This window comes from Pseudorca crassidens, chromosome 2 (genome assembly GCF_039906515.1).
Source record: "Pseudorca crassidens isolate mPseCra1 chromosome 2, mPseCra1.hap1, whole genome shotgun sequence".
Taxonomy (NCBI): domain Eukaryota; kingdom Metazoa; phylum Chordata; class Mammalia; order Artiodactyla; family Delphinidae; genus Pseudorca; species Pseudorca crassidens.
The window spans coordinates 125,304,960-125,317,945 of NC_090297.1; the positions used below are offsets into that span (position 1 = coordinate 125,304,960).

At 35.9% G+C, this 12,986-nt stretch overlaps 2 protein-coding genes and 1 pseudogene across 10 annotated transcripts in view; 2 read left to right on the plus strand and 1 right to left on the minus strand.

The window, feature by feature from the left end:
* The first annotated feature begins 1,309 nt into the window (after nt 1-1,309).
* LOC137209318 (SNRPN upstream reading frame protein-like) lies at nt 1,310-1,579 on the plus strand. The gene has a single exon (XM_067710867.1). The coding sequence runs from the start codon at nt 1,310-1,312 to the stop codon at nt 1,577-1,579; it is 270 nt and encodes an 89-aa protein (XP_067566968.1).
* A 98-nt stretch (nt 1,580-1,677) lies between these two features.
* LOC137219664 (small nuclear ribonucleoprotein-associated protein N pseudogene) lies at nt 1,678-2,417 on the plus strand (annotated as a pseudogene).
* Nucleotides 2,418-2,901: 484 nt separating this feature from the next.
* CCDC181 (coiled-coil domain containing 181) overlaps nt 2,902-12,986 on the minus strand; it is a 47,736-nt gene continuing 37,651 nt past the window's right edge. For 7 of the 9 annotated variants that reach the window (XM_067728580.1, XM_067728577.1, XM_067728574.1 and 4 more), the window contains 2 exons: nt 6,342-6,496; nt 2,903-4,377 (listed from right to left, as the gene is read on the minus strand). In XM_067728580.1, coding sequence (XP_067584681.1) covers nt 4,215-4,377; nt 6,342-6,496 — 318 coding nt within the window. In that variant the 3' untranslated portion in view covers nt 2,903-4,214. Of the gene's footprint in view, nt 4,378-6,341; nt 6,497-12,986 lie in introns of all 9 variants that reach the window. The other 2 variants (XM_067728576.1, XM_067728583.1) reach the window with 2 other exon arrangements.

The following is a 12,986-nucleotide window of genomic DNA, read 5'->3' on the forward strand; positions in this document are numbered from 1 at the left end:
GAGTGTCAATAATAAAGATAACAGTTAACTGAGCTAAACAACAAAAAAAAAAGTTCATATATCAACAACCTAACATTACACCTTAAGGAACTAGAAAAAGAAGAGCAAACAACCCAAAACTAGCGGAAGGAAAACAATTGAAGTTAGGGTGGAGATAAAATGGAAAAACAGAGAATCAAGGAAATCAAAAGCTGGTTCTTTGAAAAGATCCGCAAAATTGACAAACCTGTAGCCAGACTGACTATGAAAAACTGAAGATGCAAATACCTAAACTCAGAAATGAGAGTAGGACATTATTACCAACCTCATTTAAATAAAGGAACAATTATACACCAACAAATTAAATAATCTGAATGAAATGGAAAAGTTCCTAGAAACACAATTTACCAAAACTGACTCGAGAAATAGGAAATATGAACAAGCCTGTAACAAGAGGTTAAATCAGTAATCAAAAACCTCTCAACACCAAGAGTGGATCCTAACGTGAGCTACGGATGTTGGGTGATGATGTGTCAATGTAGGTTCATTGATTGCAACAAATGTACCACTTTGGTGAGGGATGTTGATACTGGGGAAGGTTTTAGGGATGGAGGGAGCAGGGGATATATGGGAACTCTCTGTACTTTCTGCTCAACTTTGCTGTGAACCTAAAACTGCTCTAAAAAATAAAGTATATTAAAAAACAAAAAACATCCCAACAAAGAAAAGTCCAGGACCAGATAGTTTCACTAGTGAATTCTACCAACTATTTAAAGAATTTATACCAATCCACCTCAGTCCCTTCCTAGAAAATAAAAGCAGAGGGAACAGGGAACACTTCCTAATTCATTCTGAGGCCAGCATTACCCTGATACCAAAGCCAGACAAAGACACAAGAAAAAAATACTACAGAAAAATCTCTCTTACAAATACAGATGAAAAAAATCCTCACAAAATACTAGCAAACCAAATACAATATCATAGTAAAGGGATTATATACCACCAAGTGGTATTTGTCTCAGGAATGCAAGGGTGGTTCAATATAAGACTATCAACCAACGTAATATATCACATTACTAGAACAAAGAAGAAAAACCACATCATTTCACTTGACGCAGAGAGCATTTGATACAACCCAACACACTTTCATGATAAAAGCACTCAGAAAAATGGGAATAGAAGGAGTAAATAGAGGGAGGAATAAGAATAGAACTTCCTCAACTTCATAAAGGGCATTTATGGAAAACCCACAGCTAACATCATACTTAATGCTAAAAGACTAAAAGCTTTCCTCCTAAGATCAAGAACAAAATAAGGATGCCCAGGCAGAATGGAACGGCCACTGGAGACATTGTGTTCTGAGGAGCGGCCAGTGGCACGATGGAGCAGGGCCAGGGACCGCTTACACTTGAGATGGACCATGGAACAGCACATCCCAGAGGTGGAAGTCCAAGTCAAACGTAGAAGGACAGCCTCGCTACGCAACCAGGCGTGTCGCCTGTACCCGAGGTGGTCTCAGCAGCAGCAGCAAGTACCCGCGGTGGAATTCCATGTGGAACTGAGGCAGGCATTCTTAGCTGAGACGCCAAGAGGTGGTTAAAGCAGTATTGGAACACCTGGGTAGCTGATTCCAAGAGAAAAAAAACCAGCCTTCCCTTAGGTCTTAAGGATCCCAAAACTTTCCTGTAGGTATTGGACTTGGTGGAACAGCAATCATGACTGTGGGGAAGAGCAGCAAGATGCTGCAGCACATTGACTATAGGATGAGATGTGTCCTGCAAGATGGCCAGATCTTCACTGGCACCTTCAAGGCTTTTGACAAGCATATGAACTTGATCCTCTGTGATTGTGATGAGTTCAGGAAGATCAAGCCAAAGAATGCGAAGCAGGCAGAGCGTGAAGAAAAATGGGTTTTGGGTCAGGTGTTGCTGTGTGGGGAGAACTTGGTTTCCATGACTGTGGAGCGACCACCCCCCAAAGGTACTGGCATTGCTCGGGTACCACTTGCTGGAGCTACAGGAGGCCCTGGAGTTGGCAGGGCAGCTGGCAGAGATGGTCCAGCTGGTGTTCAAATTCCCCAGGCTCCTGCTGGGTTAGCAGACCCTGTCCGAGGGTTTGGGGGCCATCCCAACAGGTAATGATCCCACAGGGAAGAGGCACTGTAGCAGCTGCTGCAGTTGCTGCTACTGCCAGCATTGCTGGAGCCTCAACTCAATATCCACCAGGATGGGGGACTGCCCCCACACCTGTTGGTCGAGCAACCCCACCTCTAGGAATTATGGCTCTTCCACCTGGTATACGATCACCCATGCGCCCACCAATTGGGCTCCCCCCTACTGGAGGGATGCCAATAGGCATGCCCCCTCCAGGAATGAGACCTCCCTCCAACAGAAATAAGAGGTCCACCTCCCCCAGAAATGCGTCCAGCAAGACCCTAGGATACTATTGATCCTTCTTAGTCACTTTGTTTCCTGCAATGCGTCTTGTGAAATATGTGGAGTGTTCGTGAGCTTTTGTCCCCTCTGCTGCATTAATATTAGCTAATAAATGCATAAAGCAATTAAACTGTGGGGAAAAAAAAGACAAGGGTGCCCACTTTAACTACTACTACTCTACATTATACTAGACATGTTAGCCAGAGTAATCAGTCAACAAAAATAAATAAATAAAAGGCATCCCGTTGGATAGGAAGAAGTAAAACTACCCCTATTTGAAAATGATATTATCCTATATAGAGAAAATGCAAAAAAAAAAAAATCACTGAAAAAGTTTAGCACTAATAAACAAATTCAACAAAGTTGCAGGGTATAATATCAATGCACAAAAATCATCTATGTTTGTGTTTTGAGTATACAACCCATAAAGAAAGTTAAGAAAACAATTCCATTTGCAATAGAATCCAAAAGAATAAATATCTATGAATAAATTTAACCAAGTAGGTGAAAGATTTGTACACTGAAAACTATAAAACATTGCTGCACTAAATGAAAAGACATTTATGGATTAGAAGACAATATCATTAAGATGGCAATAGTACCTAAAGCCATCTACAGATTCACTGCAATCCTTATGAAAATTCCAACAGCTTTTTTGGTAAAAGAAAAATATTGTGGAATATTTAAATGCCAAATTGGTTTTTATCATTAAGGATAAACTTTAAACAACACAAGACTAGTTATAATGAAATGCTAAATTGCCTGGTGTATGCTCAAAGTGCTATAGGAAGTTGAGACAGGATTGAATAGCTCTCTGTGTTTTCTAATTTAGGGTCAAGTGATTAAGGTACAAATACCCAGTTGATAAGAACCTTGTCTTTTGAAGCTTTAACAGAACTCCTACAGCAACTCTCCACTCCCCATCACACTTGTATGTTTGCCTTTGTCCTCCAGTCCTTAAGTGCTCTTACACATATCAAGGATACTGTTCTCCCACACGCTGGATTCCTGTATAGTCCTATATACCCACAAATGTCTACCAAGGTATGTAAGCTTTACAATATAACTAACAGAAAGGATTTTGCAATCATTCAGATCTCAGAATCTGTGAGCAAACTGCTCACCTCTGTACTTTGGTTTCCTCATCTGCAAAACAAGACTAATAGGGTTGTTATAAGGATTAGGTCAAATTATTTGTGCAAAGCATTTACAACAGGCACATTATATAAACTCTCAATAAGAGCTGGATAATTTTGTATAACATACCCAAAATAGTATACATAATTGTTACTTTTTTTTTTTTTAAAGAACACGTGGAAGTAGGCCTAACCTACTGTTTAGCTTGCCATAGGTATTCAAATTCAAATCTGACATAATTAGGACTTTGTATCAGGCCTTGAACCAGGCTTGTTTAAGAGGTCACTCCTCCTGCCTTATGAAATGTTCTATTGCATTTTTTTTAAAATGATAACAGAAACTAATAATAGATATCTGTCCCTTTTTTGTGTCCGTTCCAGCTAGACATGTTAAAATAATTTAGAAGTAAAGGAATGTACAGTTTATTTGTTGCTCAATTTTTTGCATGGACTAAGAGGTGGTATAACACATTACAATGCTATGAGAGAAGAAATTTATTTTGCTCTAGTGTTAAAAGAAATAAGATAAATTCACTATCAACATTACCAAAAGATAAATAGCATTTCCATAATTTAGAGTATGACCAAAGCACACAGGCCATAAGAAATGATATCGAAAATTTTGAGGACAGCAGCTTCCAAATGAAGTATTTAATAGATACCTTCAGCTGTAATGATCAGTAAAACGAAAAGATTTGGCTTCTGACATATTATATAGGTGGTACTGTAACTGTTTAGAATGCTTTGCTTCCAGTCGGAGCTGTCTAGTTCTTTCTTTGACAGCTTGCTGCTCTGCTAGTTTTTCTATCCGTTTCCTTCTTAGCCATCTGTAGAAAAAGACATGAACAGACCTGTTGAGTACCAACCTGAATATACTCTTCATGCTATAAAGTTATTACTACAGACAAAGGAAATTCGATTTCTTTAGATTAAAAAGCTCTGTTCATAACACAAATTAGTATGAACTGAAAAATTTCAGGCTTATACCAAAGGCTCATACAAGGAAGCATAGTCACATTTAGAATCAAATGTTTGAAATTAAGTTTGTCTAATAAGGAAACTGCCAACTAAAAAAACTTTTTTAAGTAATAAACACACTATTTTACGTGACATAGGTCCTACCTTTTAAAATATGATTTTCTAAGCAAATAAGTATTTGATAGATACCAAATAACTTATTTTTTGCAACTAACTGTATTCTACAACATTACTTAAGCAGCATGCAGAATACCAGCATGCAGAAATGTCTCCTTGCTCTTCTTGGTGGAGAAATTATAGAGCTCTTGCTTTTCAGTGCATAAAATAGTTCTCCCTTAAAATGGAAAAATAAGCCTAAGCATAAGAAACATCAAAAAGGGTGAAGGAAGCGTCCACATTCTAACAAATTTGTCTATAAAACTTGCTTAGGTAAAATAACATTAAAAATAACTGTAGGGCTTCCCTGGTGGCGCAGTGGTTGAGAGTCCGCCTGCCGATGCAGGGGACACGGGTTCGTGCCCCGGTCCGGGAAGATTCCACATGCCGCGGAGCGGCTGGGCCCGTGAGCCATGGCCGCTGAGCCTGCGCGTCCGGAGCCTGTGCTCCGCACGGGAGAGGCCACAACAATGAGAGGCCCTCGTACCGCAAAAAAAACAAAAACAAAAAACAAAAAAAAAAACTAACTGTATACTCACATCTCTGGTATGAAAGTGTGTACGTGGTGTGTGTGTATATATATAATTTTTTCAGAAATAAATCCAGACAAATAAATAACTGCATTAGTATAAAAGAGACTTAAGAAACCTCATAATCTAATGTTGTGTGGTTTTGAAATTGGATATCAGTTTGAGCAAATTAACTGTAGTCATTTAGGGGTCGATTGGGAAAAAAATGGTTATAGGTTGGATATTAGATGAGCTCATTAACAAAAATAAGCAGATTGCAGAACAGTATATACAGTATGATCTCAATTTATATTTTAAAACTGTAAATATATGTACAGAGAAATATCTAGAAGTTATGAAGTACAGTGCTAACAATAGTGATTCCTGGGTGATGAAAATGTGAGTTTATTCCCCTCCATTTCCACAATGCACATTCACTGCATCTATTATAATAAAAGGATATGTATATTTTTTAAAGAAGGAAAGGAAAGAAAGAGGCAAAGAAACTAAAAAAGAGAAAGATAGCAAAAAAGATAGAAAAGAAAGAAAGAAGTGAGCTTCAAACAACTGGACACAATATTCACTCCCTCTCCCAAGGTATGCTGGCAAAATTTTGAAGCCAGGTCTGTTTCCTCAGAATAAACCGGGTAATACAGACTCTTACCCAGGCAACTGAAGGGAGACCAGGTTTGCCTTAAGTTACCAAAATATGTGTCCAAATCTCCTTTTCATTTGGTCTGTACAGATCTTCCTCCTCAGCCTGACTGCTTTTCTTTACAGAAAAATATTTATTGGTAAATGCAACTCTTTATTAAGTTTTCCTGAGGACTGTGTAGGAGAAGCTGTAACCAATCTCTGGCCTATTTCTCTAAGAAATGAACAAATCAATCAACCAATCAATGGTAAGCTATCAAAGGTTATCACACTGGTGCCATAAGAAACAATTTTAGTATTGAAAACTACCTTGAAAAAATGGTATAGGTATTACGCAAAGTATGGAGTTAAAGAATTTTCTCACATATTGTTAAAACTGTGGCTTTAAAATTGAATAGGTATGTAATGAGATCAATTTTTTTAAGTTTTATTGACTATATAACTTTCTAAAATGACCATGAGGAAGGGGGAAAAATGCCCTGCCTTTGACTTACTGTTTAAAGGCCCTTTCACGGCCTTCTGTTCCTTTAAAGAAGAATAAGCATTCCTCTTGCTTTCGCAGTTCTTCTATCTTTCTTTCTTTCAACTGTTCTTCGTGCTTTTTTTTAAGCCATAATCGAAAAGCTTGCTGTGGATCTCTGTTTTCCTGCTACTTACAAAAACAAGCTTTGCTTAATTTAAAGAAACCAAAACTACTTTTTGAGCCCCTGCCTATAAGACCCTATAGGAACACATGTCCTACTCACCAATTTTTCATAATAATACCAATCTCATTACCTGTGCTCCTTGCATCCAAACCAAATACATGACCTTTGAACCAGCAACATTGATTACCCTTTTGTCAGAAAATTCAACATTGAACTCACTGCCCTCTGGCTTCTTTCAAAAGTCTTACTGAGGTAATCAATAAATGAAGGGCTAGATGCAGTGATTTGCAAACTTTTCAAAGTTGAGCCCTTTGACAAATAAAATAATTTTGCACAATGGCACATACACATAAAACATGGCTGAAGAAATGTTGGGGATAGGCAGTATGAGTGAGTTGAGGTCTTGGTATCAATTCCTGAAGGAAGCTCCATGGAAGCTCCACTGGAATTGAAAACCAATGACCCAACATTTGTGTTATTCAAACTTTCTTTTAAATTCTACTTTCGTTTTTAAGTTTTAAGAGCATCTAACTGCCAAGCCCATCTCCAAAACTGTAATTATTATTATGGAGTGTGGCAATGAGGATTTTCAACTATAAGAACTTTTTCATAAGGATAACAGCCATGAGGATTTTGTCATAAGAATGGGCTAGTGGGAGCAGCTTATTGTATGGTTCTTCAAACTTCATGATGGATACTATATTCAGGGATAGCTGAAAGAGCTCTTATTTGGGAGAATAAAGAGAGCAAAGGGAAAGATTTGGGGCTCTTTAGTCTTGGGAAAAGCATGACTCACATGGATGCCTGGCTAGAACACAAAAGGAAAAGATTCATGCAATTAATACTTTCACCAAATATGAACTCTGTGATAGAGAAGACCACCTCCTACACCTTGCATTTTCCTTTATCTGTAACCCATATAGCCCAGTATGCTTCAGTCTAATTTATATAATTTATACAATTTAGGATCTTTGATGTATAATGCAGAACTTTGTGAGGAGGTCCCATGGACCTACAGGACCATTGCTGAACACCTAAAGTTTGGGAATGTCTGGAGATGACTAAAAAGCGTTCAGTCCGCAATTATAGATTAAAAGAGTTAAGAATTCAGAGATAAACAGGATTGATGGGTATCACTGTTCATCTATTTATTCAACAGCTATTTACAGAATATCTACTACACAGAGTATCTACATGCACATAGCTACCGGGATGCATCAAAGGAAAAAAAAAAAAGGCCACAGCAGTGAGAGGCCCGCGTACCGCAAAAAAAAAAAAGAAAAAAAAAAAACAAGCCTCCCTTTCTCATACATTCCATACCTGCACTATACAATAAAGAGTCACTAGTCACATGTAGCTACTTAAATTAAATAAAATTAGACAGTCACATTCAAATACTTAATAGTCACATTATGGCTAGTGGCTACTTTATTGGACGCTGCAGATATAGAATATTACCATCATCACAGAAAATTGTATAGGGCAGTGTTGTTCAAGATAAGGAGATGAAAATATATGATTGATTGACTGATTGATATGTCAGAGAGAGTAATAATGGGAGAGGTGAGGAGAAAGGATGGTATTTATCAATAGACAGAAAGTGAGGGAACCATTTATGGGATATCTGGAAAAAGAGTATTTCAAGCAATGGTAACAGGGCAAAGGTTCTGAGAAGGGATTATACTTGGCATGTCCAGTAAATAGAAAAAATCCACCGCAAGAAGAAAACTGGAAAATTCACAAATATGTGGAGATTAACAGGCTCCTGAGCAACCAATGGGTCAAAGGAAAAAAACAGATGGGAAGTCAAAAAATAGCCTGACACAAATGAAAAGGGAAGTACAACATACCAACACGTATGGGATGCAACAAAGACAGTTCTAAGAAGGTGAGATCAAAAAGCCAACCTAACTTTACACCTGAGGTGTAATTAGAAAAAGAGATATAAACGAAGCCAAAAGTTAGTAGAAGGAAGAAAATAACAAAGATCAGAGTGTAAATAAATACAACAGAAACTAAAAAGACAATAGAAAAGATCAAAGAAACTAAAAGCTGATTTCTTAAAAAGATAACTAGACAAACATTTACCTAGACTTACCAAAAGAGAGAGGACTCAAATTAATAAAATTATAAATGAAAAAGGAGACATTACAACTAATAGTACAGAAATACAAAGGATCATAAAAGACGATTATGAACAACTATAAACCAACAAACTGTAAAATCCAGAAGAAATGAATAAATTCCTAGAAACATACAACCTACCGAGACTGAATCAGGAAGAAAGAGAAAATGTGAATAGACTGATTACTAGTAATGAAATTGAATCAGTAATCAAAAATCTCCCAAAAACAAAAGCCAAGACCAGAGGGCTTCTAGAAAATCAACAGAAAAATTAATACCAATCCTTCTCAAACTCTTCCAATAAACAGAAGAGGAGAAAACACTTCCAACCCATTTTATGAGGCCAGCATAATGTGATACCAAAGCCAGACAAGGACACTACATGAAAACAAAATTAGAGGCCAATATGAACAGCGATGTAAGAATACTCAGTGTAATATTAGAAAAGCTAATTCAGCAGTATATTAGAAAGGATCATACACCATGATCAGGTGGGATTTTCCAGAGATGTAAGGATGGTTCAAATCTACAAATCAGTCAGTGCTATACACATTAACAAAACGAAAGATAAAAATCATATGATTATCTGGATAGATGCAAAAAAGCATTTGACAAAATATCTTTTCATGATAAAATCTCTCAAGAAATTGGGTATAAAGAGAATATACCTCAACATAATAAAGGCTATATATCACAAGTCCACAGCTAACATCAAACACAATAGTGAAAAGCTGAAAGCTTTTCCTCTAATATCAGGAGCAAGACAAGGATGCCCATTCTCACCACTTTTATTCAACACAGTATTGGAAGTCCTATCTGGAGCAATCAGACAAGAAAAAGAAATAAAAGACATTCAAATTAGAAAGGAAGAAGTAAAACTGCTCTATTTGCAGATTACATGATATTATTATATTATTCTATATGATATAGAAACCCTAAAGACTTCACCACCCTAAAAATGTTAGAACTAATAAACCAATTCAGTAAAGTTGCAGGATATAAAATCAATATTAAAAAATCAGTTGTGTTTCTATACAGTAACAACAATCTATCTGAAAGAAAATTAATTAAATAAGCCCTTTTAAAATAGCATCACAGGGCTTCCCTGGTGGCGCAGTGGTTGAGAGTCCGCCTGCCGATGCAGGGGACACGGGTTCGTGCTGCAGTCCGGGAAGATCCCACATACCGCAGAGCGGCTGAGCCTGTGAGCCATGGCCGCTGAGCCTGCACGTCCAGAGCCTGTGCTCCTCAACAGGAGACGCCACAAGAGTGAGAGGCCCGCGTACCGCAAAATAAATAAATAAATAAATAAATAAAATAGCATCACAAAGAATGAAATGTGTACTTAGAAATAAATTTAACTAAGGAGGTGAAAGATCTATATGCTGAAAACAAAAAGACATTGATGAAAGAAATTGAAGAAGACACAAATGAATGGAAAGATATTCCATGCTCACGGACTCGAAAAACTAATACTGTTAAAATGTCCATACTATTTAAAAATTGGCCATATAATCTAAAAATTCATTATAATCCCCATAAAAAATCCAGTGGAATTTTTCACAAAAATAGAAAAAAGTCCTAAAATTTGTACAAGATCCAAATATCCAATGTAATCTTGAGAAAGAAGAACAAAGCTGGAAGCATCACACTTCCTGAATTTAAACTATATTATAAAGCTAAAGTAATCAAACACTATAGTACTGGCAGAATAGATACATAGATCAATGAAGCAGAACAGAGAGCCCGAAATCAACGCGTGCATATATGGTAATTAATTTTCAACAAAGCAATCAAAAATAACAATGAGGAAAGGACAGTCTTTTCAACAGATGAAATTGGTAAAACTGAATTGCTACATACAAAAAACTGAAACTGAACACCTATCTTACACCATACACAAAAATCAACTCAATATGGATTAAAGACTGTGTGTAAGACCTGAAACAGTACAACTCCTAAAAAGAAATATCAAGGATAAGCTCCTTAGCATTGTTTTTAGAAATGACTTTTTGGATTTGATAGCAAAACAAAGACAGCATAAGCAATAATTTTTAAATGGGACTACATCAAACTAAAAAGCTTGTGATCAGCAAAGGGAACTTTCAACAAAATGAAGAGGCAACCTATTGACTGAGATAAAATATTTTCAAACTATATGTCCAATAAGGGGTTATATCCAAAATATACAAGGAATTCATATAATTCAATAGAAAAAAAGAAAAAAGCCCAATTATAAAATAGGCAAAGGACTTAAATGGACATTTTTCCAAATAAGATATATAAATGGCCAACATGTACATGAAAACATGCTCCACATCACTCATCATCAGGAAAATGCAAACAAAAACCACCATGAGATATCATCTCATACATGTTCGGATGGCTATTATCAAAAAAGACAAGAGAAAACAAATGCTGGCAAGGATGTGGAGAAAAGGGAACCTTTGTGCATGGTTGGTGGGGATGTAATCTGGTATAGCCATTATGGTAAACGGTGTGGAGGTTCCTCAATAAATTAAAAATAGAATCATTATATGATCCAGCAAACACACTTGTGGGTATATATCCAAAGGAAAAAAAAATTATCTAGAAGAGATATCGGCACTCCCATATTCGTTGCATCATTATTCACAATAGACAAAGTATGAAAACAACCTAAGTGTCTGTAGATGAATGAATGGAGCAAGAAATGTCACACACACACATGCACGCACACACACGAATATTATTCAGCCTTAAAAAAGAAGGAAATTCTATAACTTGCAATAACATGGATGAACCTGAACCTGGAGGGCATTATTATAAGTGAAATATGCCAGACAGAAACAAATACTGCATAGAACCATTTACATGTGGAAACTTAAAAAAAAGTCTAGGTCATAGACAAATGGAGAGTGGTGGTTATGAGGAACTGGGGGGTTGGGAGAAATAGGGAGAAGTTGGTAAAAGGGTACAAACTTTCAGTTATAAGGTGAAAAAAGTCTGAGGATCTAATGTATAATATGGTGAGTATAGTTGATAACATTGTATTATATAAGTGAAATTTGCCAAGAGAGTAGAACTTAAATCTTTTCTCCAAAAAGGGGGGAGGTGATGTATATGTTAATCAACTTAATGGGGGGAATCCTTTAATAATGTATATGTGTATCAAATCATGTTGTACATTTTATCTTACAATTTTATTTATTAATTATATTTCAATATAACTAAAAAAAAAAGATCACACACACACACACACACACACACACAAAGAAATAGAAACTTAAAAGACAAAAAACAACCTAAATTCCCTGAATGAGCTTAACAGTAGATTGGACATTGCCTAAGTGATGTCAATGCCAGAAGATAGATCAATAGAAATTATGCAAGCTGAAAAAGAAAAAATGTTTTAACAAACATGACCTTAGTAACATCTGAGATAACAGCAAGTATTCTATCATATGTAAAACTGGATTTCCAGAATAATAAGAGAAAGATAATAGGGCAGAAAAAAATATTTGTAAAAATAGTGGCCAAAAATTTCCCAAATTTGGTATAAAACATCAACCTACAGATACAAGAAGCTCAGCAAAGCCCAAGTTAGTCAAATTCAAACAGAGTCACACATCTACTCAACTGCTGAAATTCACATCAGAAAAGGTTTAAAGTAGCCACAGAAAAAACATTTCATACAAAGGGACAGTGATAAGAATTACAACTGACTTCTAATTAGAAACAACGGATGCAAGAAAACCACTGAACACCATCTGTAAAGTGCTGAAAGGAAAAATAAAAAAAACTGTCAACCCCAAATTCCATATCAAATTAAAAAAAAACTTCAAAAACAATCTATTTCTGATAAAGATTTAGGGTATACATATCATAATCCCTAAAGCAATGATTTCAAAAATAATTCAGAGGTATAACTAAAAGCCAATAAGAAAATAAAATGTAATTTTTTTTAAATACTTGATTAATCTCTGTAAGAAGGCAGAAAAAAGATGAATAATGGAGTTAAAAACAAATGGAACAAATAGAAAACAAATATCAAGATGGTAAACTTAAAACCTACCCTTACCAATAATTATAATTAAATATAAATGAACTCCTGTTAAAAGTAACAAATTTCTGGATTAAAAGATCCAAATATATGCTGTTTGTACAAGTAACTCTTCAAATATAAAGACAGATAAATTGAAATTAAAATATGAAATAAGCTATAACATATGCAAATGTTAAAGAAGGTTACTGTGACTTCATTAACATCAGGCAAAGTAGATTTCAAGATAAGAGGGACTCATAATGTGAAAATGTCATTCAATCAGGAAGACATAAATTTGTAAATGCATACACATGAAACTTTTAAAAATATGAAGCAAAACCCAA

Coding starts and splice junctions, on each gene's coding strand:
- LOC137209318 (XM_067710867.1), top strand. CDS start 1,310: ATGGAACGGCCACTGGAGACATTGTGTTCTGAGGAGCGGCCAGTGGCA.